The following is a 27,428-nucleotide window of genomic DNA, read 5'->3' on the forward strand; positions in this document are numbered from 1 at the left end:
CTGATCAGTGTTGTGACGTTTGGACGTGTCATAGTGGGTGGGACTTTTTTGACCACTTCTTGCAGGAAGTTGTTTTTCCCGCTTTCTAGCACTGTGGGCGTATTTTTCCCTCTGGACTTGCTAAAATGGAAACAGACATGAAGGGAACTTCTGCTTTTCACACAACTGTCTATTGATCGATGCTCTATGTCGCCACAAATTCCCTGGCTGAGGGCTCGCCGTCCATTACTGCTCGCGGAGAGGAAGCGACATTTCTTCTTCTTGTGTTTTATGGCGGCTGGCAAACCAAGTATTAAGGTGCATTACCGCCACCTACTGGACTGGAGTGTGGACGGAAGTGGAATTTATGAAATAAAAAATGAGTTCCTAAAACGTAGCACAGATTTCACAGGTGGTTCACAAAGCTATTAGGCTTTACACTTTCAATACAATACTGGGGCACATATTGGTCAGAGCACAACACACTGTCATAATTTTCCCAGTAAAACCGTGTCATGGCAGCACCATGCTCAATGGTAGGTTACCCCGCAGTAAGGTGTATTAGCTCTGACCATTGTGTTTATTCCACGCTGGAAAACGGAGAAAACGCTCCATTTGGGATCCGTTTTTCTCTCCGGTCATGAGACCGATTGTAGAAGTTAATAATCCAACAACTGTTTGCCATTGTATCGTTTTTATAGAATGTTAAAACAAAACCGCACCGCTTCAACTAGATGCCCGTCTTTCGCCAGGGCTCCCACAATGCATTGCGCTGCAGACGTCACATTCAAAAGCCCTATTGGATTATGGAGATCTGAAATTCATGTTTAGACATTCAGAATGTTTATTTTAGATAGGAGGAATGTCATTTCGAATATCCGGAAGTAAATGCCCAATACACATGAATGCGGGAAAGTGAGGTCATTTGTACTAGTAAGAATTATATATAAGATATCTGAAATGTTCACTTTAGATAGAAAGAATTCTATTAAAGATATCAGAAATAAATATCCAGTCAAGCAAATATATGTTAAATTGGCCATTGTAAATTAGTAAAGATTTGTAGATATCTGAAACTTAATTCTTACCAGTACAATTTTAATTTCAGAACACTTAAAAGTTAGTTTCTACTGGCATAAATGTAATTGTTGATATCTCTATTACAATTCTGACGAGGAATATTGTAATTATGACTAGGTAGGATTGCTTAGTGCTATCTATAATAGAAATGTGGCTAGTCAGCTTGTCTATTTTATGTTAAAATGGCGTCCCATTATTCTGTTGCAAGTTAGCCAAAATATGTTTGTAAACATCTATAATTACATTTTGTATAGGCATTATTAAAATTTCAGATATCTGAAATTCCATTTTAACTAGTCATAAAATCAGTAGTTGATATCTGTAATAACATTTCTATTAGTAGAAATATATTTTTGATGGCAAGAATTGTTATTCTGGATATCTGGAACGTTTTCTTCATTTTTGATCTCTGAAATGGTCATTATGACTAGTATTAAGTGGATTATGGAGTTAATCCTAGTAAGAATTATATTCAAGATATCTGGAATGTTCATTGTGACTAGGAAGAATTTTATTTAAGATTTCTGAAATACATATTCAGTCAAGCTAATAAATGTTAAATCGACCTGCCATATCAGATGAGTGAGTATGTAGGTTAAAATGTGGGCGACCAGGAGGACAGTGATTGGAAGAGAATAGAACAGAATGGCTGTGATGTCATCAGTGAGTCATGAATAGATGTGATGTCATCAGTGATGGTCATGAATAGCTGTGATGTCATCAGTGACGATCATGAAAAGCTGTGATGTCATCAGTGACGGTCATGAATAGCTGTGATGTCATCAGTGATGGTCATGAATAGCTGTGATGTCATCAGTGATGATCATGAAAAGCTGTGATGTCATCAGTGACGGTCATGAATAGCTGTGATGTCATCAGTGATGGTCATGAATAGCTGTGATGTCATCAGTGACGGTCTTGAATAGCTGTGATGTCATCAGTGACGGTCTTGAAACTGTTGTGATGTCATCGATGACATCACAACAGACTATAAATATGACCCCACTCTGCATACCTCAGCATTGCTACAATGGCACGTAGAGCGAGACGTCGACGATCCTCCCAGACCGTTCGCCGTAAGAGGAGCCGTAGGACCAGCCGTGTCCACAGACGGAGGAGGCGACAGAATGCTTCCTCTGCCCGTAGACGTGGAAGGAGAACCCGTCGTCGTTGATTGCTGACCTTAAATATATATCAAGTGCGTCAAAGAAAATTTTAAAAATGAATAAAATGAAAAATTATAACTGAAACAAAATGTAAAAAATAATTAAATGAAAGATATTAATGGAAAACTAATTGAGAATTTATTAAAATGAAGAACAATAACTAGAAAAATATCTGAAATATAGAAATAATTAAAATAAATAATAAGGAAATCATTTATTTAAAATATGATTATTAAAAACATTATTGAAAAATAATAAAAAAGAAATACAATAAAAAACATCTTAAAAAACAACTATCATCTACAATGTCCCTCACAATTTATTATCTGCATATTTATAACTCTGACAATTTAAACAGCATTTACTATTTAAACATCATAATAGGAAATGACATTACATTATAGTATTTGTCTTGACCCAGTTAACCCAGTCTATTAATAATGTCTTGCAGAAACTCCTGTTGAAAAACAACATTTTAAATTATTACCTAGAATAAAAACCTAGAAAACCTATAAATTTGCCCTATTCTATTCTATTCTATTCTATTCTATTCTGTTCTATTGCTAGAATAGCACAGCTATTCATGACGGCCACTGATGACATCACAGCTTTTCATGATGGTCACTGATGACATCACAGCTTTTCATGATGGTCACTGATAACGTAAATGTTGTTAAACAGTCAGAGTTATAAATGGGGAAATAAAATAATGTGAGGGACATTGTACATGATGCTTTTGATTTTCTTCAGTTTTATTCTTTGTTTATAAATTATTTTTCAATAATGTTTTTAATTATTATTCTTTAATTGAAAGAAATTAGATCAGGATGTTGCAAAACAATTCACAACATTTAGTGTGAGTTTTATCCAGTTAAATCAGACAAGATTAAATCTTTTTGATCAAGTCTCCTAATTGTTTTGTGCTTCCTGCCAGAGAAAGGTCATCAATCGGTGGTGTCGCCCCCAATAGATGGTTGTTTGTCATCAAAAGAGTGGGAAAAAAAAAGCGACAGGCAAAAACGTTTTTTTCCAGTTTACATGATCATAAAAAGAACAATTTTAAAAAGTAACAATAAATAAGGCAGAGCTTGTCCCAGTCTGAGTGAGAGAGAGGTTTTATAAACGGATGAGGTGTGGCTTTGGTAGGTCTCTAAAGATTTGAGTGTTTATGAAAAATAAATCAATAAATAAATAATGATAAAATAAAAAGGAGTGTAGAATAAGGGAAATAAGGAGCTAAAGAATGAATAATAAAATACAATACAACTTTATTTATAAAGTACTTTAAAAACAACACTGTTGATCAAAGTGCTGCACATTGATTAAACTAATACAATAAATATATACTTAGCAGATCTACCATAAATACAATAATTCTAGAATCACCTAATAAAACATAAAAAACAATATAAAACAAACTAATAAAAATACTTAAATTAATAAAATAAAAGAGTAAAAGAATAATAGCCAACCTCTCAAACTGAGTTAAAAGTCAAGGAGAAATAATAGCTAAGAGGGTACAGATGAGTGAGTGTGTATGGTCAAATTTGGGCAACCAGGAAGACAACGATCGGAGAAGGAATCTGTTAGTGCTGTGACCTCATCAGTATGGCTGCAACATTTCTCTCCGTTCTCGCTCCTTTATTTGATGATAGATCCGATATGACACCAACATCTTCATATTTGTTGGTGTGAGTGTTATTCATGCATGCGTTGCTTTTAAAATAGTTAAGAGAGTACAGATGAGTGAGTATGTAGGTTAAAATTTGGGCGACCAGGAGGACAGTGATTGGAGGAGAATAGAACAGAATATCTGTGATGTCATCAGTGACCATCATGAATAGCTTTGATGTCATCAGTGACGGTCATGAATAGCTGTGATGTAATCAGTGACGGTCATGAATAGCTGTGATGTCATCAGTGACGGTCATGAAAAGCTGTGATGTCATCAGTGACGGTCATGAAAAGCTGTGATGTCATCAGTGACGGTCATGAATAGCTGTGATGTCATCAGTGACGGTCCTGAATAGCTGTGATGTCATCAGTGATGATCATGAAAAGCTGTGATGTCATCAGTGACGGTCATGAATAGCTGTGATGTCATCAGTGATGGTCATGAATAGCTGTGATGTCATCAGTGACGGTCTTGAATAGCTGTGATGTCATCAGTGACGGTCTTGAAACTGTTGTGATGTCATCGATGACATCACAACAGACTATAAATATGACCCCACTCTGCATACCTCAGCATTGCTACAATGGCACGTAGAGCGAGACGTCGACGATCCTCCCAGACCGTTCGCCGTAAGAGGAGCCGTAGGACCAGCCGTGTCCACAGACGGAGGAGGCGACAGAATGCTTCCTCTGCCCGTAGACGTGGAAGGAGAACCCGTCGTCGTTGATTGCTGACCTTAAATATATATCAAGTGCGTCAAAGAAAATTTTAAAAATGAATAAAATAAAAAATTATAACTGAAACAAAATGTAATAAATAATTAAATGAAAGATATTAATGGAAAACTAATTGAGAATTTATTAAAATGAAGAACAATAACTAGAAAAATATCTGAAATATAGAAATAATTAAAATAAATAATAAGGAAATCATTTATTTAAAATATGATTATTAAAAACATTATTGAAAAATAATAAAAAAGAAATACAATAAAAAACATCTTAAAAAACAACTATCATCTACAATGTCCCTCACAATTTATTATCTGCATATTTATAACTCTGACAATTTAAACAGCATTTACTATTTAAACATCATAATAGGAAATGACATTACATTATAGTATTTGTCTTGACCCAGTTAACCCAGTCTATTAATAATGTCTTGCAGAAACTCCTGTTGAAAAACAACATTTTAAATTATTACCTAGAATAAAAACCTAGAAAACCTATAAATTTGCCCTATTCTATTCTATTCTATTCTATTCTATTCTATTCTATTCTATTGCTAGAATAGCACAGCTATTCATGACGGCCACTGATGACATCACAGCTTTTCATGATGGTCACTGATGACATCACAGCTTTTCATGATGGTCACTGATAACGTAAATGTTGTTAAACAGTCAGAGTTATAAATGGGGAAATAAAATAATGTGAGGGACATTGTACATGATGCTTTTGATTTTTTTCAGTTTTATTCTTTGTTTATAAATTATTTTTCAATAATGTTTTTAATTATTATTCTTTAATTGAAAGAAATTAGATCAGGATGTTGCAAAACAATTCACAACATTTAGTGTGAGTTTTATCCAGTTAAATCAGACAAGATTAAATCTTTTTGATCAAGTCTCCTAATTGTTTTGTGCTTCCTGCCAGAGAAAGGTCATCAATCGGTGGTGTCGCCCCCAATAGATGGTTGTTTGTCATCAAAAGAGTGGAAAAAAAAAGCGACAGGCAAAAACATTTTTTTTCAGTTTACATGATCATAAAAAGAACAATTTTAAAAAGTAACAATAAATAAGGCAGAGCTTGTCCCAGTCTGAGCGAGAGAGAGGTTTTATAAACGGATGAGGTGTGGCTTTGGTAGGTCTCTAAAGATTTTAGTGTTTATGAAAAATAAATCAATAAATAAATAATGATAAAATAAAAATGAGTGTAGAATAAGGGAAATAAGGAGCTAAAGAATGAATAATAGTTAAGAGGGTGCAGATGAGTGAGTATATAGATTAAAATTTGGGCGACCAGGAGGACAGTGATTGGAGGAGAATAGAACAGAATATCTGTGATGTCATCAGTGACCGTCATGAAACTGTTGTGATGTCATCGATGACATCACAACAGTTTCTTCCAGACTACAAATATGACCCCACTCTGCATACCTCAGCATTGCTACAATGGCACGTAGAGCGAGACGTCGACGATCCTCCCAGACCGTTCGCCGTAAGAGGAGCCGTAGGACCAGCCGTGTCCACAGACGGAGGAGGCGACAGAATGCTTCCTCTGCCCGTAGACTTGGAAGGAGAACCCGTCGTTGTTGATTGCTGACCTTAAATATATATCAAGTGCGTCAAAGAAAATTTTAAAAATGAATAAAACGAAAAATTATAACTGAAACAAAAATTCAAAAGAAACTATATGTAAAATAAGTATTTTAAAAATGAATTAAAAAGTTAATGAAATGGAGAACAATACTTAGAAAAATAATTAAAATATAAAAAATATTAATGAAAGATGTCAAATTAAAATATGACAATAAAAACCTAATTAAAAAATTATAAAAGAATTATTAAATAATTTTAAAACATGTATAACAAGTTTTTTTTTAATCTTTGAGTGTTTTCCACAATGTCCCTCACATTGTTTTATTTTAGTTTTTAAACATAAAATGAAATTACATTACATTATAGTATTTGTCTTGACCCAGGCCAGTTTATCATTTATATATAAGTAAATATGCATTTTGGTTTCTGACTATAGGGATATACATAAAGTTAAAACTAAAGCTGATTGCTATTCACACTGGGTGCCCTTTAGACAGCTGCACCTATAAACCTGTATGTGCCACTGTGGGCAGATTTCTGTAGAGCAACTGCATGCAACCATATTGGCTGACTTGCAAGAATTGCTGGTTGAAAGATTGGATCCTGTCCCACAGTAGTGTTTGACCAAGCTAGTGACTAGGATGAGGAGGAGCTGCCTGGAAGTTTTGTTCATTTACGCTCTCCCTGCACAATAAGGTATTTGGCAAGTTTTTCATTGGCTCAACCCACATGCTGCTAAACCAGCAAATGCATTTTCTTCACTAATGTGCTGCACTTTATAAGGGGATGTAAACAGGCTTTTCAACAATGCCAAGTAGCATTGTTGCAAGAAATAAGTAATTGACCAAACACAAATCTTACTTTTTCTGCTAGCCAGCCTGTTTTATGAAGGGCCATCTGGACCTCTCTTCAGATCAAATGATAAACAGGCCTGGATGATGACATCCATGAGCGGAGCTTAATGTAGTGAGGGACAGAGGAGGAGAGCATGTTAGTATCTCCCCAGGGGGCAAACAGGGGTTAAAGTATCACGGCACGTGGCCCCTAAAAGCCCCTGAGAGGCACCCCTGTCATCTGCCTGTTTGATTCCGAGCAGGTGTCAAAGGAGGAAAGAGGGAGGAAGAGGAGTGGTTGAAGTGAAAGCAATATTAAAAGAGGTTAAATGTTCAACATTAAGTGTGTTTTATCACATTTTTAAGTGATTGATTCTTTGACCCTAAAGGCATCACATCAGTGGTCAGGTGGTGGTCAGAGGAGCATTGTCTGAAAGGCAAATACAGACACAAATAAGTGAATAATTGCTTTATTTGCTAAACGATTTAAGTGATTTAAGTCTTGGCTTTGATTTGGAATAAAAACTGTGGGAATAGCTTTGAAACATTGACAGTAAAGCAAGATCTCATATTGAGGGAAGTGATGCAACCTTATGCTTGAAAATAAGTATGGAGAGATCTGGATCGTGTACAGATAAAGCATCTATGGAAATATATAAACGCTGGCAGGATGTATAATAGCATGCACTTTACCTTCTAAATACTGTACATACAGGTCCTTCTCAAAATATTAGCATATTGCGATAAAGTTCATTATTTTACATAATGTAATGATGAAAATTTAACATTCATATATTTTAGATTCATTGCACACTAACTGAAATATTTCAGGTCTTTTATTGTCTTAATATGGATGATTTTGGCATACAGCTCATGAAAACCCAAAATTCCTATCTCACAAAATTAGCATATATCATCCGACCAATAAAAGAAAAGTGTTTTTAATACAAAAAACGTCAACCTTCAAATAATCATGTACAGTTATGCACTCAATACTTGGTCAGGAATCCTTTTGCAGAAATGACTGCTTCAGTGCGGCGTGGCATGGAGGCAATCAGCCTGTGGCACTGCTGAGGTCTTATGGAGGCCCAGGATGCTTCGATAGCGGCCTTTAGCTCATCCAGATTGTTGGGTCTTGAGTCTCTCAACGTTCTCTTCACAATATCCCACAGATTCTCTATGGGGTTCAGGTCAGGAGAGTTGGCAGGCCAATTGAGCACAGTGATACCATGGTCAGTAAACCATTTACCAGTGGTTTTGGCACTGTGAGCAGGTGCCAGGTCGTGCTGAAAAATGAAATCTTCATCTCCATAAAGCTTTTCAGCAAATGGAAGCATGAAGTGCTCCAAAATCTCCTGATAGCTAGCTGCATTGACCCTGCCCTTGATAAAACACAGTGGACCAACACCAGCAGCTGACACGGCAACCAGACCATCACTGACTGTGGGTACTTGACACTGGACTTCTGGCATTTTGGCATTTCCTTCTCCCTAGTCTTCCTCCAGACTCTGGCACCTTGATTTCCGAATGACATGCAGAATTTGCTTTCATCCGAAAAAAGTACTTTGGACCACTGAGCAACAGTCCAGTGCTGCTTCTCTGTAGCCCAGGTCAGGCGCTTCTGCCGCTGTTTCCGGTTCAAAAGTGGCTTGACCTGGGGAATGCGGCACCTGTAGCCCATTTCCTGCACACGCCTGTGCACGGTGGCTCTGGATGTTTCTACTCCAGACTCAGTCCACTGCTTCCGCAGGTCCCTCAAGGTCTGGAATCGGCCCTTCTCCACAATCTTCCTCAGGGTCCGGTCACCTCTTCTCGTTGTGCAGCGTTTTCTGCCACACTTTTTCCTTCCCACAGACTTCCCACTGAGGTGCCTTGATACAGCACTCTGGGAACAGCCTATTCGTTCAGAAATGTCTTTCTGTGTCTTACCCTCTTGCTTGAGGGTGTCAATAGTGGCCTTCTGGACAGCAGTCAGGTCGGCAGTCTTACCCATGATTGGGGTTTTGAGTGATGAACCAGGCTGGGAGTTTTAAAGGCCTCAGGAATCTTTTGCAGGTGTTTAGAGTTAACTCGTTGATTCAGATGATTAGGTTCATAGCTCGTTTAGAGACCCTTTTAATGATATGCTAATTTTGTGAGATAGGAATTTTGGGTTTTCATGAGCTGTATGCCAAAATCATCCGTATTAAGACAATAAAAGACCTGAAATATTTCAGTTAGTGTGCAATGAATCTAAAATATATGAATGTTAAATTTTCATCATGACATTATGGAAAATAATGAACTTTATCACAATATGCTAATATTTTGAGAAGGACCTGTAATTCAATAAACAAGGCACTAGAGTTATAGTGCACGGTTATTGTCAGAGCACCTTTTCTGCATTATATTCCTGCATTTTATTTTCAGTTTTGTTACTTAAAATATTGCAAAACAACACCAAGGATAATCTTGAGTTTACTCAATGAGAAAATGAGGAAAAGTTTGTTTCCTGGACTAGCATCCTCTGGAGCGTCCATCAGAAATGTTTTCAGTATATCAGACATGAAATTATGTTCTGGTGAGGATCATCGTTGCAGTAGATGTTTCCTGTCACGACTCTGTCCAGTTTGACCACTTCATCAGACCAGTCAGCAGCAGAGTGGATACGTTTGAATGTAAACAGCCAGCCATTTTTCAGCCCTTTTGAAACACACACACACTGAGGCAGACCCTACAAGTGGCCAGCACAAATTAGCCACAGCAGGAGATGCGTCCCCATGACAACGGCCACCCTCCCTCCCAGCATTAAGGGGAGTGGGGTTCTGGGTTTGAAAGCCTTTGTTTGACTCCGTTGTGGATGAATGTATGTGAACGAGTCAGTGTGCTGGAGAAGCGGACGCACGGATAAACTGCCGCTTTGGGAAGTTTAGTCATTTGTCTCGGATCTGAACAAGAAAGAAATCCCGTAGCGATACAAAGCAAGAAGCTAAGATGCAAGGTGAGACCTGATGCATGTTTCAGATTTCAGGTGGGATGTTTCTAAGTACACGTTTTCTGCAAGTGATTTAAATTTGCAACTGAAATAAGAAGTGAGATTAGGTGGTTTTCAGGACCGATGCACAAAGAGAGATTGTTGCATTGTCTGAAAAGATTTTTGTAAAAAGTTCTAATTTGGAGATTTAGTTGGATTATGAAAAGGAAAATGTGTGCTTTTATATTTCTTAACCAAACTTCCACACTCACCTGTGTCGGTGTTAACATAGAGCTACATGAGATAGTGAAAGTAGCCTTTAAAACGATGCTGATGGTTTGTGTTTGTGACTAAAATCAAACAAAGCTGTGAAACAATGAAAGTCTTTGGGTATTTTTTTTACCATCTATCAACTTCATAAAGCATTTTTCTGCACACTCTGATACACCCTGCTTGTCTTCTTTGTTAACTGAAAATGAAGGCTTTCAGTACTGAAATGATACATGTTAATTCATAATAGTTGAGACAAAGTCAGCGAGTTCATCTTTGTGATGGTTATCAGGCCTGGAGGGCATGAAATTAATGAGACTGATTATAGTATGAGCCGACTGTTCAGTAAATGACAGGTTAATGAAGAGGAAGGAGCATTCTGTGCTCTTTTCTCTCTAATTAGATTACACTTCATCTAAAAGGAGATTACTTTTCTATATACTATCAATCTGTGATGCTATTTTGGGATATAATTACTTTGTTGCAGTGTTTTATCTTTGTTAAGAAAGTCGGGCATTTTCTTAGCTTCAGCTCCCTCTTAGTGGATGAAAAACCTACTTGTGTTTAAATTATTTCACTGTTTAGCCTTCATGCAATCTTTGTGATTATTTGCTATTATCAACGCCACAACTCATTGCAAGTCCATCATGTTTCCATATGTCTTTAATATTAATCAGAAACATTAAATAAGAGCACAGCCCCCTTTTCAAACATTAGATACTCTATGTGGCACAATTTTAAAATAAGATTCAAGAAAGGCAGAAAAAATATGAAATGGACAGAGTTCTTTTTTAGTGTTCCTACTCAGGCTGGAAAAGTGTGGAATTATGTAAATTAAGATAAGTATGGAAAAGAAAATAGAGTAAAGGAAAAGGCATCAATCCATCCATCCATCCATTAATCAGAAGTAGGACATACAAGTATTGAAAACGACCCATTGCGTTGCTTCCCTCCAGGAAATTTAGATGCTGTGTTTTTGATGGTAATATTGTGGCCTCTACAGGTTTGTTTTGAGTCACTGCTTTTAAGAAATCCAATCCTTCTTCAAAGTGACTTGGCTTTAAATCCAGCTGAGGCTGAGATTTGGATTTATGTGCACTTAGAAGCACAGCGACATCGTTTCAGGGAACACCCTGCTGAGCTGGGAGTGATAATCCTTGCTGGATCCCACAGTCAGACCTGGACACTCCGAAGCAAACAGTCTTCTCTCAACAGGAGTCTTTAAATTTAAATGCTCTCAGTTCTAGGGTCAGAGTAGGAACATCTCTAATATTTGAAACCTTAAAGGTAGAGCAATATAACTGTGTATTCATCACATAGATAACTTCTAATTGAATTTCCATTTAATTCCATTAATCTAGCTCCCTGATTTGCAATATATAGATGATATTAATAAATTTAACCTGCATTAACTAACTTTTAATGGAAGCTGATGTTGAGCAAGATGGATTTTCAATTCAGAGATCCCTTATTTTGTCCCACGAGACAGCGTGAACTTTGTTAATCTCAGAAAGGCAATGAAAATGCTGCTCTTTGAAATGTCATGAGATGATTAGATTTTTGGTGCATGTTATCTCATCAGGAAGGCTTTGATTAGCAGAGGCTGCTGTTGACAACCAAATACAGGAAACCACACATCTGGCAGCACTGCAGCTCTCTACACTGTCTTATTGGAGTTGAATGATGGACAGCTAATCCCGAGTTTTGTTGTTCTTCCATGTTTGCCGTTTTCCTCCTCTGCTGCCTCCCAACCCCCTCAGGAGCAGACCACCACGCCCCCGTTTTGCCTGTGAATGCACGGATCCCTGAATCTTTTTTTGCTGGAAAGTCAGGCTGAGACAGCTATTGTTGTCACCCGTCAGCAGAAGCCTAAAATGTTCTGTCTGCCTCTGCAGGATGATAGACGTTGCTTTTATTTGTGCTGTTGTTCCTTAGCAAAAAACCTCTAAAACTAACAAAGGACAAACCAGTTGTTTTAAATCTTACATTTTTAGTAAATTACAAGCAAGGTTTTATTAAAAGGACATAAAAATTGTTTCTATGAGGTTTAGACCTGGTTGAAGCGTTCTTAAGATAGATTGAATGGGCTCACCAAGCCTGATTTTCAGCTTCTTTGTTTTAAATTAAGAATGAACGGAGGAGATAAAACTGTTCACATTTTCATCATATTTCCCTGAGCTAAACTCAGACACTGACTAGCTGATCTAAAATATTAATTTAAAAGAAATCCATTGTTTTACAGTGTTTTCAGGAAAATATTTAAAGTCTGTACATTTCTAACTAATGTAGAGCCATGTGTAGGTTTAACATACCCTTCACCGTAATCACAAAGCTCTGGTCTTTAAAAATAGTCTTAGGTTTTACTATTTGTTTTATGTATCATTTTTGCATAGAATCATAAAACACGTTCTCTGCAGGCACATACTTCACTCCCTGCTACTGTTTATAGGTTTCACTCTCTAGCTGAGGTGTAGAATATACAGGGTTTGGACAATGAAAGTGAAACACCTGTCATTTTAGTGTGGGAGGTTTCTTGGTTAAATTGGACCAGCCTGGTAACCAGTCTTCATTGATTGTACATTGCACCAGTAAGAGCAGAGTGTGAAGGTTCAATTAGCAGGGTAAGAGCACAGTTTTGCTCAAAATATTGAAATGCACACAACATTATGGGTGACATACCAGAGTTCAAAAGAGGACAAATTGTTGGTGCACGTCTTGCTGGCGCATCTGTGACCAAGACAGCAAGTCTTTGTGATGTATCAAGAGCCACGGTATCCAGGGTAATGTCAGCATACCACCAAGAAGGACGAACCACATCCAACAGGATTAACTGTGGACGCAAGAGGAAGCTGTCTGAAAGGGATGTTCGGGTGCTAACCCGGATTGTATCCAAAAAACATAAAATCACGGCTGCCCAAATCACGGCAGAATTAAATGTGCACCTCAACTCTCCTGTTTTCACCAGAACTGTCCGTCGGGAGCTCCACAGGGTCAATATACACGGCCGGGCTGCTATAGCCAAACCTTTGGTCACTCATGCCAATGCCAAACGTCGGTTTCAATGGTGCAAGGAGCACAAATCTTGGGCTGTGGACAATGTGAAACATGTATTGTTCTCTGATGAGTCCACTTTTACTGTTTTCCCAACATCCAGGAGAGTTACGGTGTGGAGAAGCCCCAAAGAAGCGTACCACCCAGACTGTTGCATGCCCAGAGTGAAGCATGGGGGTGGATCAGTGATGGTTTGGGCTGCCATATCATGGCATTCCCTTGGCCCAATACTTGTGCTAGATGGGCGCATCACTGCCAAGGACTACCAAACCATTCTTGAGGACCATGTGCATCCAATGGTTCAAACATTGTATCCTGAAGGCGGTGCCGTGTATCAGGATGACAATGCACCAATACACACAGCAAGACTGGTGAAAGATTGGTTTGATGAACATGAAAGTGAAGTTGAACATCTCCCATGGCCTGCACAGTCACCAGATCTAAATATTATTGAGCCACTTTGGGATGTTTTGGAGGAGCGAGTCAGGAAACGTTTTCCTCCACCAGTATCATGTAGTGACCTGGCCACTATCCTGCAAGAAGAATGACTTAAAATCCCTCTGACCACTGAGCAGGACTTGTATATGTCATTCCCAAGGCAAATTGACGCTGTATTGGCCGCAAAAGGAGGCCCTACACCATACTAATAAATTATTGTGGTCTAAAACCAGGTGTTTCAGTTTCATTGTCCAACCCCTGTACATGATACTGATATTTTGGGTGGAAATATGAAAGCACCTTTCTTATTCTCCAAAGGTTACATCCATCCATCCCTACAGTCTGTAGTTGTTCCATATTTAAATCTTGAACATTATAGAATATCTACCATAGATCCATTTTGCACTAGATGTATTTTTTTTATTTTAAAACTGCTAAAAACGACTGAGAACTCTGGATATTTGAATCTGAATTGTATTGTTAACACGGGAAGGTTTCCTGGCGGTTGATTTCCCAGATGCCTCTGAAAATGGAGCAGAAAAAGGAAGCAACAGTGAATGAAAAGAGACCCAGGAGGCAGAGGGCAGCTTCCTGACACCGCTCGCCTTAGTAAGGCTGCATCGCCGTCCGTATGCAAATGCTAATTATGCTAATGAAGCGTCCTCTCCGGCCGGTGGCATTAAAGGCCTCCTTTCAGTCAGGGAAGATCTGCTGGTCCCTTCTTCTAGGCAACTAAAATGGGCCATCCATGGGCTATCAGGGGAGTCCTGCTGAATAAAGGGGACATTACGATCGGGAATGAAAGCTCCCACTTATATGGAGCTAACCCCACCCACCCCCAATAACGCCTACTGAGGTTAAAGGGTGACAGTAGCCCCCCCTCCAGAATGAGGCTTCTACTGACTGCAGTTCTGTTAGTGATAATGGTATCTCAGTGCCAAGTGTGTTGGTATTGCTGGCTGCTGCTTCTGGTGCTTTTCCACAAAGATCTGAAAGTCTCCAGTGAGTGGTGTGAAGGTTTGTAAGTGTTAACATTAAGCTGCAGATGACAACAGTTTGAAGGCTATTAATGTTTGTGTTTTGGGTTACTTGAAACTCCAGGTTTCCATACATCACCACCAACAACTGTGTTTTATCCCCATCTCTCCTCAGTCGCACTCAGCCTAATATCGCAGCTATCACAATGTTTGGTGCTGTGATACTGAGTCAAACCAGACCTCCAAAATAAATCTCCACAACCATGAAAATGACATCAGAGTGCGTGCTGAAAAGTAACAAACATTATAGATCAGTCAGTAATGCTGTAATACTGAGGAACATCAATAGGCATGTCCTGTTGTTACATAATAACACACCGATGATTCCCATCGAACTGAGGACACACACTCCAGCAGAGGGCTGGAATATCTGTGGAATGATGTTTATTCTGACTCTCACACAGATGCCTGACCATTTCGACCAGACGGTGGTTCTGAACCAGCTCAGATACTCCGGCATGCTGGAAACGGTCAAGATCCGACGCACCGGTTTCCCGGTCCGCAGATCGTTCCAGGACTTCTGCTCCAGGTTTGTACTAGTTTGACTGATGTGAAGAGGCCAAGTCCAAATACTCAGACATAGACACTCAGAAATACTTGATCAGTTTCTAGTCTGCAGCAGCAAAGTCTCCTCTGCTTTCTTAAAGCTATTCATGTATTATCAGGGTCCATGCTTTCTAAATACAGCTGTAGCAGCGCTGTTTGAAAAGCCTTGACTTCTGCATCCTGGAATCAATACCATATTTTTACTAGGAAGTTGGAAGCTGAGGAACAACCTGCTAATCTGGACTAAACAGTTGAGTTGTTTACTCTAAATAGATGTTACCTTACCAGATGGACATCTTCTGCTTTAAAAAAGATGTAGAAATAAAAAAGTCCCCAGAAAAATTTTACTAAGAGAACAAGCTGATCTTCAGCAGAGAGACCTGTTAAAACCAAGCTCAATACGTTTTTAAGGTTTTCCACCATTTGGTTTGGTTTCTCGGTTGTAGCCATGTCATAACGTTACTAGAAACATCTCTTCCAGTAGATGTTTGATCCTCCCTCTGCTCCCAGTTGCTGGATAGATCAGCGTTTATAAGAGCAACCAGAATGTCTGATGTCCTATGTCATTTATAAACTGGAGTTATACAGACATATTCAATAAATTATTAAAATATCATTTATTTCAGTAACTCAGTTCACCAAATGAAACACATTAGATTAATTTCACACAGACTGATGTTTTAAGCCTTTATTTCTGTTAATTATGATGATTTTCTGCTTACAGCCAATAAAAACACTACATTTAAGATCAGAATATTAGATCAGACCAATAAAAAAAAACGTACTTTTAATCTGACAAACAAGCATCATCATAAAGCATTTATATAATTATATATTATATAATTTATTGGATATGGCTGTGCATGCAGTCTTTAAAACAGGATTTCTGAACACATATCAAAAGACTTGAAGTAACAAACAGCAAGTATAATTTCCCTTGCGAGGTGCATTTTACCACGCGAGATGTAATATTAAAGCAAACCGTAGAAAAATAAATGATTCTAATAGTATTCCAATATTCTGTTCACCTTAAAGGACTGAGTTTTTTTATCATATATGAGGCAAATTAAAGATAAATCTAAATCACAGACTCACAAATTACTTATTTCTATTTTTCCTCCACGAACCTTCCTTCAGTTGTTGATGAAAGAGGTTCTTCCTTCCTGGTCCTGCAAACATTTGGCACAAAGACAGCCCTGGTTTTCTGTTTGTTTTCTAACACAGTGCAAGATATTTGACAGAAGAGAAGCACAATTTAATTATTTATTAATACAGTAATAATTCATGTAAATTATAACATATAGTTTTATATTTGTGTTTTACCTGAGTTAATTCACTGAAATAGCCATAATTCAGCGAATTATGGCTATTTCAATAGTAATTTCATTTCAACCCATATTACACTTTATTTTTTGTACTATCACGCACCTTTAAGATTATTATTATTCATTTATGATATTTTCAGATGTCTTTATTTATAAGTATATACTGTATATTTAGAAATAACATATATGTATATATTATGTTTTGTGTAATTTTTACCTCTGAGTTTAATAAGTATTTATGATGTGAAAATATTCCACATTTTAGCATACCACCTATCATATTTCATTCATCTATTTCAGTGCTTCAGACAACAAAATACAGACTTTAACATTTTGTAGATAATTGTCACTAAATAACCTGAAACTGCTTTTGGTCTAAATGGCCTGATTCAACATACACCAAGTAAGGTGTTGGAAGCACTTTGCCACCATCTAGTGGCCAGAATGTGAACGGCATCTGTGTGCTTTTTGCAGTATTGAGCTGTAGTAACGTGTTTAGCTAAGAAGAAATATTTCAAGAAAAGAAGCTTGCTGTTGAGACCAACCCTTTGCTCTTCTTCAGGTACAAGGTGTTGATGAGGGGTGGTCTAATGCCAGATGACCACAGGGGGCGCTGCAAGCAGCTGCTGCACCTTTACGACAGCAGCAGTACAGATTGGCAGCTTGGCAAAACCAAAGTAAGCCCCAAACTTTTTGTGTTTTTAGACTTTTTCTTCTCATTTAGGTTATTTAGTCATCTTCAGGAAATTTTGCCTTTGGCATTGTTACTGCCGCTTCGAGTTGAAACTGGGGTCAAATTGAAGCTTTTTGAATATAAAAAAGCTGAACAAGAAGAAAATGGTTTAGTGGATAAAACCAACACTGGTGGAAAGGTTTTACTTGGTTAGGTCTCTTTGGACCTATTAAAAATGCACTGAAGTCAGAAAATTCATTTTCTCAAAGCATTTTTCTGTTGTTTTGCATTTCCTGTTTATCAGCAGTGAGCTCCATCCCTTGTGCTCAGTCGTCTGCAGTGTAATCGACTCTCTGCTGTCAAACCTTGAGCTCTCAAATGCTCCACCGGTAGAAGCGCATTCTCCTTGCTATTACAGAACATGATTGTATGCAGACTCCCCCCCCCCTCCCCCCAACCGGGGAGATGCCAATCCAGTCTGGCTTCTCTCTGCTTCCCTCAAGGCTTAATTTGGCCTGATATGTCCTACAATTCAGCTCACTGAAGCCATCCATGGCCGCTGCCTCTGTGACTGCTCTGTGTGTGTGTGTGTGTGTGTGTGTGTGTGTGTGTTTGCGACCGAGGTCAAGATAACCGGAAGCGTTGAATGCGCTTCAGCTGATCTCTCTGCTTCCACCACACCGGATCAGGAAGAGAAGCGTCAGCCAGCATGTGTGTGTGTGGGTCGGTGTGTTTTGGAGTGTATTTGTGTGAATGCGGTGGGAAAGTGGCAGATGGGGGACACAGACCACCAATCACAGCATGAATGTGTCATGCCGCAGGGGGTGACAGCAGAGGGTGTGTGTGTGTTTGCTAGTTTGGGTTCTTTCAAAAAAGAAACTCAAATTAAAACACAGTTGCTATGCAACTTCTTTCTTATCTGTTTATCCATCCAAATCCACCTATCTATCCTACTTTAAAGACAGACTGAATACTCTGAATACTTTTAACTCTAGAGACTAAAGTAAATAAAATATTCAACTGCAGTAATAATAATGACCACAATCATTGTTAAAAGCTGAGCTACAAAGAGATTTGGGTTCCCAGCAGTAAATGCTGTGAAGAGGTCATCTGACAGAAATATGGTTCACAGTATTAGGCATAAAACCGGAGCGCATGTGAACTGAGTTTGTATGGAGGGTCTCCTACCTCCAGCTGTCATTGAACCACAGAGTCATTTCAGCCACTAGCTTTTTAACCGTTAAATCAATCAAACGTCCCTCTGAGGGATTTGTCCACTTTGTTCCACAGAGATTTACAGAGAGCCGTCCTGCAGCTCCTTTCAGTCGGCACTCGTCCCAGTTGTTGTCTCCAAGTTCTGCTTTGTGCCTTTAGAGCCTTAAACTTAATTTGCTGGACGGGATGGGGCTCCAAGTGCCTCTCCTTGGGTTCTGTCTCTCTGAGGACCTGACCTACAACAGCAGAGGCCCCCACACAGCAAGAATCAAAAAGCAGCGAGGCTTAGCGAAGTGTTTTGTTGTGCTAATTAACACAGTGATGATAAAAAAGGATTTGTTGTTCAACTCATCAGGATGCAAATGGATGCTCTTGCACATGGATGCTGGATGTTTTGAGCTTTTTGATCCATGTTGGAAACTGTTTCAGAAAGCCATGATGAGTTTGTGTACTTTCCATGTTGGTCTCTTTGCTTCATTAGCTTCACTTCTGTCAATCATCCTTTACAAAAAATATGCTTTTATGTCTGCAGAGCTGTTGGCGAGCCTTCTGTGTGTTTATATTAGTGTATGAATGTGTCTAAATGTTTTTATATTTTTAAATGCTATGGTAAGTACAACAGCATAATGCACACATACCAAAATGAAACAGTAAGGCAGAACATGAGGCTGTGAACTGCTGAAGGGGAAAACTGACCCAGAACTATCTATTTACTGCTTTGCGTGGTTCTGTTCATAAACTCTGTATGTCCAATTGCCTCCTGGCAGGACGTGTGTGAAGTCTGCATGTTTTCCCTGCAGAAATGGCCTCTATGGTTTCTTTCCACACTCTTAAAACATGAACATCAGGTTAATTGGGCACTTTAAATGAACCTGTATGCATGGTTGTGTCTCTGTGTTGCCCTGTGATTGGCTGAGGTCCTGTCAAGGTTGCAGCCTAACTCTGGCCCGTTGACCTCAGGCAGCTCCTCAGGGTCGAGCTACTTGGCTAATAGATTCAGACTGAAAACATGCATCTGAATAGAGGAACCTGTTTTCCTCGTAGTGCACGTGCTCAGGCATGTAATGCAGGAGTTAATGAACCTGAATATAAGTGCCATCCAGACAAGCTTACATCTCCTCAGAAGATCCCGTTAGTTCCTCAGTGCTTAAGATCCACCAAAGTCATTCAGCACATAGACGCACACACAGAGCTAATCATTCAACAGAAGAAGTGTGTTCCTTTACCTCCCAGCCTTGATAATTCCCCACCGTATCAGCCCATGGAGACCGTCTCCCGTATCTCATTTTCCTCCCTCCCTAATCGGATTAACCCCAGCAGCACCAGTGGGCCCCGTTTCTCTATCAATGAGCGGCAGCTTGGCTCATAAAACAGCCAGCTGCTCAGAGTATCTATGGGATTGGCCTTTTCACTCAGCGGTGCAGCAGGAATGTCTCGCTGCTGTAATCAGCAGACATTAGTTGCCCCAACAAAAGATGAGGTTCTGGATTTGATTTATGTCACTTAGTTTAGCTCAGTTTTTTCTGGAAGGGAGTTTGTTTCTTTATTCTTCAGGATGTTATGCAGTTTATTCATGATGTGTGTCACACAGCTAGTGTATGTATGCAATGTGTTAAACAGAGGATTCAGTTAAACTAGTTGGGTTCCTGGTTAAAACACAGCATGAAGTGTAGCTGAGCTCAGCCTTTTTTTATCAGTCATGAAACCAGTTTGGATGTGTTGGATTTCCAGGTTTCTATATATATGTACTATATCATCCACCTTCTGCAACGCACCAGAACCACTAGAAGCAGAACAGCCCCAAGCATGATGCTGCCACCACCATGCTTGCCATCCTTGCCCTCTCCTTCAAACAAACTTCCTGTAATTGTGGCCAAACATCTAGATCTTTGTGTCAACGGACACATGGATCTTTTCTCCAGAAGCAGATCTTTGTTGACTTTGAGTGTTTTTACTGAACTGAGAGAGCTGTTGGCACCATCTCAGTTCATGCTGATGTGAAACTGGCTCCACTGTGGACAGTGACACAGACGTTCCAGTAAGGTTGACCCCAACCAGCAGCTTCCGTTCATTTGAAAGGAACAGTTTGGGTCAGATAGTTGAAATAATTGTGGACCTGTTTTTATTAGAAAAAATCTGTGCCAGTAGATTGAACTTCTAATCCGAACTAAATGTTTATGTATATCATGACGTTTATGCAAACCTGAGAGGAAACGTTCAGGAAATAAATGTTTTTTTCCTCAGTCTTTTGGAAATTCTAGGACCATTTGGACCTAATTTTGGGGGCTCTTTTGTCATTAAATGTTGTAAAGACAAAATAGGAAGAGAAAGTGAAAACAGAAACTTTATGTTTGGTTCTATTTCGCTGTTAATTCTTCCTTTTTCCCTCCTCGGTCCTGCCATCTCAGGTCTTTCTTCGGGAGTCTCTGGAGCACCGGCTGGAGAAGCAGAGGGAGGTGGAGGTGCTAAAAGCAGCCATGATCATCCAGGCCCACGTCATGGGATACATGGCCAGGTATATTTACTATATACTTACAGCTAAACTCCACGTAAACTTTATTTTATCCATATAAAACGACGTTTGGTGTCATCTGCGGTTTTGTCTCCAGGAGGCAGTACAGGAAGCTGCTGCAGTGCATCGTGGTAATTCAGAAGAACTACCGGGCTTTCTACTGGAGGAGGAAGTTCCTGTTGCTCCGCTGGGCCACGCTGACTTTCCAGAAACGTCTGCGGGGCCAGCTGGCCCGTCGGGCCTTCAGCCGGCTGCTGGAGGAGAGGAGGAAGAGGGAGGAGGAGGAGCACCGCAGAAAGATGGAAGAGGAGATGGAGAGGTGATGTGTTCCCAGTCTTTATTCCTCCTTATTACTCCTCCAACCCTGCCTGCTCCCAAGAAGCTGACATTTGTGTCTTTTTGTCTGTGCAGGGAGAGATTGAGGCTGGAGGCGGAGAGACTCGCCAAGGAGGTGAAAACGCATCATATTTTCTTTGTTTTCGATGTCAGAGTTTGGAACTGGAAAGGCAAACGTTTTAAATATTTGTTAGAATGATAGAATCATTTTTTTAATGTTTCTGGTGTGCTATGAATAAAAATTGATTCTCTAAATGGTTAAACTTCTATCAGAAACTTTTAAAATCATCACGTCTGGTTCAACATCGTCCTCAGAAAGTCAAAACTGTCAAAGGTGAAAAAACGCAAAGACTGACTAGGGGAAACTTAAAGAAAAAATGTCAGCTAACTCACCATCTTCTAAAATGTGTTTCCATCAGATAGTTTCATGTTTTTTTGTCTGTTTCAAGGCTGAGGAAGCTCGGCGACAGGAAGAGCTGCAGCGCGCCGAGGAGCTCGCCTCTCTTGTTTTTGTCAGGTCTCAGCTGGAACAAGCAGCTGCAGCATCGCCTGAAACACTGGAGGAGCTGGAGTCAGCGGACGTCTTTAAGGAGGCTACAGAGGAGGAGGAGGCGATCCGTCCTCAGGAGGCATCTCAGGTGGAGGAGATCCTCCGGCTGGAGCGAGAGATCCAGGTGCTGCAGAGGCAAAAGGAGCGTCAGGAGCTCTCTCTGACCGAGGCCTCCCTCCACCGCCTGCAGCGTCTTCGAGATCAGGAGCTGCTGCGGCTGGAGGACGAGGCCTGCAAGGCGGCGCAGCAGTTCCTTGACTCGCTGAATTTTGACGAGATTGATGAGTGTGTGAGGAACATTGAAAGCTCCTTGGGTGTGGGGGAGGAAGAGGAGAAGGAGAATGGAGAGAGAAGAGGCAACGATGAAGAGGAGGTTGATGAAGGGTTCGAAGCTGATGACGAGGTTTTCAAAGACTCACCTAACCCAAGTGAGCACGGCCACTCAGACGGCCAGCGCACCAGTGGAATCAGAACGAGCGACGATTCATCTGAAGAAGACCCGTACGCCAACGATGTGGTGATCCCACCGATGCCCCTCACCACCCTGCTTCACCAGCCGCTGCCTCCTCTACCTCCAGCCTCCCACAGCGTCTCATCCAGCGGCGACTCCGCCTTCTGCCGCCCGCAGCATTCGTCTGAGGCGCCATCTGACGACCTGGTGGAGCTGATTCCACCAGACGAGGACTCAGACTACGACCAGGACGACTATGATGAGGGCGCTATCGTGTCCAGTGGCAGCATGGCCCTCTCCCACTCTCGCAGTGGTCAGTGGTCTCCTGATTACCGGGGCTCCGTGGGAACGTACAACAGCTCAGGGGCTTACCGCTTCAGCTCCGAAGGCGCTCAGTCATCGGTGAGTCCCTGGAAGTTTAGACTACAACTGGAAGTGTCTGCCATGCTGGATGATCCACTAATCTGTTGCTTCCCAGGAATAATCACACACAGATGAACCTTTCCATGTTATCTGAATATGCTAACATTTCTATCAGAATTTCTTAGAAAAGACATACTTCTAATTAAATGTTAAACTGGAAAAAGCCTCACAAACGTTTAATCAGAAGTCAGTCCAGCTTGAAATGTAATATTTTGCAATTTCAGCCTTTATTATGAATTTGATGGGAACACAAAATCCAGGTGTGCATTTTTGCTGCAAGCGTGAGCACAGCTTACACAGATTTACCTGTGTAAGCTGTGCTCACAGTTTGACAGACGAATACCTTCTTGTTTGTCTCTAAAATACTTTGGTATACGGAGACGTTCCTGACTGACTCAGTGACTGCGTGGTGCCCAGGTCATCAGCGCTCTGCCACTGTGCCACAGGTGATATGCTGTGTTTGGTTTTCTCCATGGATGGTGCTGTGCATTATGTTCAAACATCTTTACTTTGGTCTCATCTGTCCAGAGAACGTTGATCCAGGTGTCCTGTGCTTCATTCAAATACAGCTTGGCAAACCTGAGTTGTTCTTAGGGCTGTGGTGCAGTGGGCAGTCGTCTTGCTATCTAAACAGCACAGTTCCAGCTTCCTCCTGTCACATGTTGATGTGCCTCTGGACAAAGCAGTTAATCCCAGGTTGATTATCGATCTGAGTGTGGGGGCGATTGTGCAGCTGGGTGAATGTGGTGTAAATCGCTTTGAGTGGTTGGTTCAACTAAAAAAAGCAATACATAAATTTTGTCCATTTACCATTGCTTCTGTTTAAAGAAAAGAGGCTTTTTTAGTCCCTCCAAACGAGCCATACTAGATCTGTCTTTTTCCAATTAACACATTAAGTGGAGCCTGTAGAAAGTCCTGTTTTTTTGTATTTTTTTCAGAGCATTTCACACTCTGACCTTCCGTTGAACTTGCTGGGACGTCCACTCCCGGGAAGATAAGCTGCAGCCTAAAATGTTTTCCACTGATGAAAATGTTTCTCTCTGTGGAATGATGGACCTCAGATCGGTCTAAGACCCTTCCCAGATTGATGAGCAGCAACAGTTGATTTTCATTGCCAATGTCTTTCCATCTTGGCATTGTGGTAACATACATTTATATGCCTCAGAGCAGCAAACTACCAAAACCCTTATTTGCCCACTGGAATCCCACAGAAGCAGCAGGGGTGTGCTTCATTTTTCACACACAGGTTTTCCATTTGGGCCTGATCTCTGTGTGGTTAAAAAAGGCTGTTATTTTCCTATATTTGAGCCTAAGTTTAAATAAATGGAAAGGCAGATCATTTTTATTATGTTCTGACACCTAAAACTTAAAGAGGGTGTACTTTCTTTTTGTCATAACTGTACAAGCAGAGCCTAAAGCTTCAGTAAATGAGTGCTGAATAATTTCCTTGGCTTTGTTTCAGTTTGAGGACAGCGAAGATGACTTTGACAGGTTTGACACAGATGACGAGTTATCGTATCGACGGGACTCGGTCTACAGCTGCGTCACTCTGCCGTACTTCCACAGCTTCCTCTTCATCAAAGGTAACTCCAAAGAATCTAAAATTTACTTTTTTCCTTTCAAAAGTTTTTATTTTGGTGAATTAAGCCACAAGTTTAAATAGAAATCTAAGCAGCCCAACATCAGAGCCATGTTCCTCACTGAAGCAGGAAGTAATGTCCTTTCCTCACGTCTTCAGGAGGTTTGATGAACACGTGGAAGCGGCGCTGGTGCGTTCTGAAGGACGAGACCTTTCTGTGGTTCCGGGCCAAGCAGGAGGCGCTGAAGCAGGGCTGGCTGCACAAGAAGGGAGGCGGCTCATCCACGCTGTCTCGCCGCAACTGGAAGCGCCGTTGGTTCGTGCTGCGCCAGAGCAGACTGATGTACTTTGAGAATGACAGTGAGGAGAAAATGAAGGGGGTGCTGGACATGAATAATGCCAAGTACGGAAACCAGATCATACGCTCATGGTTTTATGCATCATTCTTTTATCCTGGATGAAATTATCTCCAAAATGGTCAGTTTTGATAAACGTGATCTAAGAACACTTTTGATTTTTGTGATCTGCAGAGAAATTGTTGATAACACCGGTAAGGAAAACGGTATCGACATTGTGATGCCGGAGAGGACCTACCATCTGATCGCAGAGTCTCCTGAGGATGCAAGGTTTGTCTCATATTTTTTACACATTACTGAAAATGTGTCTTCAAACATTGAAACCAAATCCGTTCAGAACCGTTTTGTACTTCCAAAGTTTCTCAAAAACTGTTGACTTTCCTGAACACTTGCTGTTGTCACAAATAATATGTCATGGGCTGATTTTCTCCTCTGCACAATGTGGAAACTCCTGACTTTGTAAGGAGTGGTTATTTAAGTCCCCTCACTTTGAACCTAAAAGGGAGCTGAGTCAGCAAGCCCGGTTCTGTGGTTCTTTTCGTGTAAAAGGACCATGTTGGTAAGATTAATCTCTGTGCAGCTGAAGTAAAGGTGATTGAGTTGCACGCGTTTTATTGTCAGAACCTGGTTTGTTACCTTATGATGATGATGATGTTTCCATGGTTACAGTCAATGGTTCAGCGTGCTGAGTCAGGTCCACGGCTCCACTGAACAAGAGATCAGCGAGATGCATGATGAGCAGGCCAATCCCCAGAACGCTGTGGTGAGTTCAGCAAATACGCTTTAACACGGGAGACAGATTAGTCTTTAACCTGTAATCCTTAACTCCTCATCTGCATCTGTCTTTTCCTCAGGGAACGTTGGACGTGGGAATGATCGACTCGGTTTGTGCCTCAGATAATCCAGAAAGGTGAGGAGCTACGTCAAACATCTTATCATGCTTTAATAATTAGTTTTGTTTATTCTAAGGTCAAAAATTACATTTATAACCCAGATCCAGTTATCAGTCTGACTCTTATGTTTCTCTTGTGTTAAAATTAGACCAAACTCTTTCGTCATCATCACTGCGGAGCGAGTTTTGCACTGCAACGCCGACACACCCGAGGAGATGCACCACTGGATCACTCTGCTGCAGCGCTCCAAAGGAGACGCTCGTGTCGACGGGCAGGAGTTCATCATCAGGGGTAAGTTTCAGGACAGAGTTAAGGAAGGAACGATCTGTTACTGTTTCACAACAACCGGAGCAGAACATCTGGTTACAGCTTCAACAGGTCCCTATTTTCAGTAGAAAAGGGTCATTTTCAGACTTTATTCTCTAATCCTTATCAGTCCTATTATCTAGTCATACATCTGTCCGTCTATAGAAGTTCACAGACAGCATGAAAATAAGCAGAAATAAAAATCATCAATCTACTCTATGATGTTTGCTGGGTTCGTAAAATAACCTTCCAGCTCAACGTCTGTAGGTAAAACTAAATACTTCAGTGCTGATGATTTTTGGAAGCTGCTGGACAGGAAGAAGAAGTGTTGAAACAAAACTAACAGAAGTTAAATGATTTGCTTCTTAAGGCTGGTTGCACAAAGAAATAAAAAACAGCACCAAAGCCTCACTGAAGCTGAAGAAACGGTGGTTCCTACTCACCCACAATTCCCTGGACTACTACAAGAGCTCAGAGCGGAACGCCTTGAAGCTGGGAACACTGGTGCTGAACAGCCTCTGCTCTGTGGTGCAGCCAGATGAGAAGTTCTACAAGGAGAGCGGTGAGTTAAAGAATCTTACTGAGGACAACTAATGTTCCACCTCCTCGTTGTTTTTACACGACTCGTGTTCTGGTTGTTCCTGGCAGGATACTGGAACGTGATCGTCTACGGGCGAAAACACTCGTACCGACTCTACTGTAAGCTGCTGAATGAAGCCACACGTTGGGCCAGCTCCATCCAGAACGTCATCGACACCAAAGCTCCCATCGACACTCCAACCCAGCAGCTCATCCAGGACATCAGGGTAGGAGGAAGTTCCTTCTGTGTGACTGAAGCTTGGTTTAATGTGGTTAAAGGGACCTTTTAAAAACAGCTGAATTGAGTTTAACAAAGTAAAAGTTCTGAACTTGTTAGTATGTGAGTGAAGCTCCAGTTAAAGTCCAGCTGTGCTTCTGTCTGCAGGAGAACTGTCTGAACTCAGAGGTGGTGGAGCAGATCTACAAGAGGAACCCCATCCTCCGCTACAGCCACCACCCACTGCATTCACCGCTGCTGCCGCTGCCCTACGGAGACATCCAGCACAGCGGTGAGTCCCACAGAGAGACGGCCTAGTTAGTCCCAGTCAGGGTCCATGATGTTTAGCTTTTTGACCTCGCTCGTCTTTAACAGGTTTAGGCATCAAGGCCCTGTCCCAATACCCGCACTTCCACCCTTGTGTCCCTGAATTGTTCCCGTTGATGGGTTCGAGTGCGTAGTGTGTCCCAATTCTCCAGAGTGGTCCTTAGCCCCGCCCACTTTGTGCCCCACATCCGCCCTTCGGCGAAGCCCGCATCAAAGCGGACTTCGCCGAAGTATATTACCCACAATTCACTGCTGCAGATGACGTTCTGAGCAAAAACCAATCACAACCGTCAACGTAACCAGCCATCAAATCAGAATAATAAGAACTGAGTAAA

General features: G+C 40.7%; 1 protein-coding gene across 2 annotated transcripts in view; it reads left to right on the top strand.

Moving 5' to 3' along the window:
• Window positions 1-27,428, top strand: part of myo10 (myosin X) — a 122,296-nt gene that overhangs the window by 89,915 nt on the left and 4,953 nt on the right. For both annotated transcript variants that reach the window (XM_047368593.1, XM_047368592.1), the window contains 15 exons: window positions 15,210-15,334; window positions 17,239-17,353; window positions 20,973-21,079; window positions 21,174-21,395; window positions 21,488-21,527; window positions 21,862-22,815; window positions 24,299-24,419; window positions 24,575-24,818; window positions 24,946-25,041; window positions 25,441-25,534; window positions 25,626-25,681; window positions 25,813-25,955; window positions 26,341-26,532; window positions 26,619-26,776; window positions 26,935-27,058. In XM_047368593.1, the coding sequence (XP_047224549.1) occupies window positions 15,210-15,334; window positions 17,239-17,353; window positions 20,973-21,079; window positions 21,174-21,395; window positions 21,488-21,527; window positions 21,862-22,815; window positions 24,299-24,419; window positions 24,575-24,818; window positions 24,946-25,041; window positions 25,441-25,534; window positions 25,626-25,681; window positions 25,813-25,955; window positions 26,341-26,532; window positions 26,619-26,776; window positions 26,935-27,058 (2,791 nt within the window). The remainder of the gene's footprint in view (window positions 1-15,209; window positions 15,335-17,238; window positions 17,354-20,972; window positions 21,080-21,173; window positions 21,396-21,487; window positions 21,528-21,861; window positions 22,816-24,298; window positions 24,420-24,574; window positions 24,819-24,945; window positions 25,042-25,440; window positions 25,535-25,625; window positions 25,682-25,812; window positions 25,956-26,340; window positions 26,533-26,618; window positions 26,777-26,934; window positions 27,059-27,428) is intronic.

Source organism: Girardinichthys multiradiatus, chromosome 6, assembly GCF_021462225.1.
Source record: "Girardinichthys multiradiatus isolate DD_20200921_A chromosome 6, DD_fGirMul_XY1, whole genome shotgun sequence".
Lineage (NCBI taxonomy): Eukaryota > Metazoa > Chordata > Actinopteri > Cyprinodontiformes > Goodeidae > Girardinichthys > Girardinichthys multiradiatus.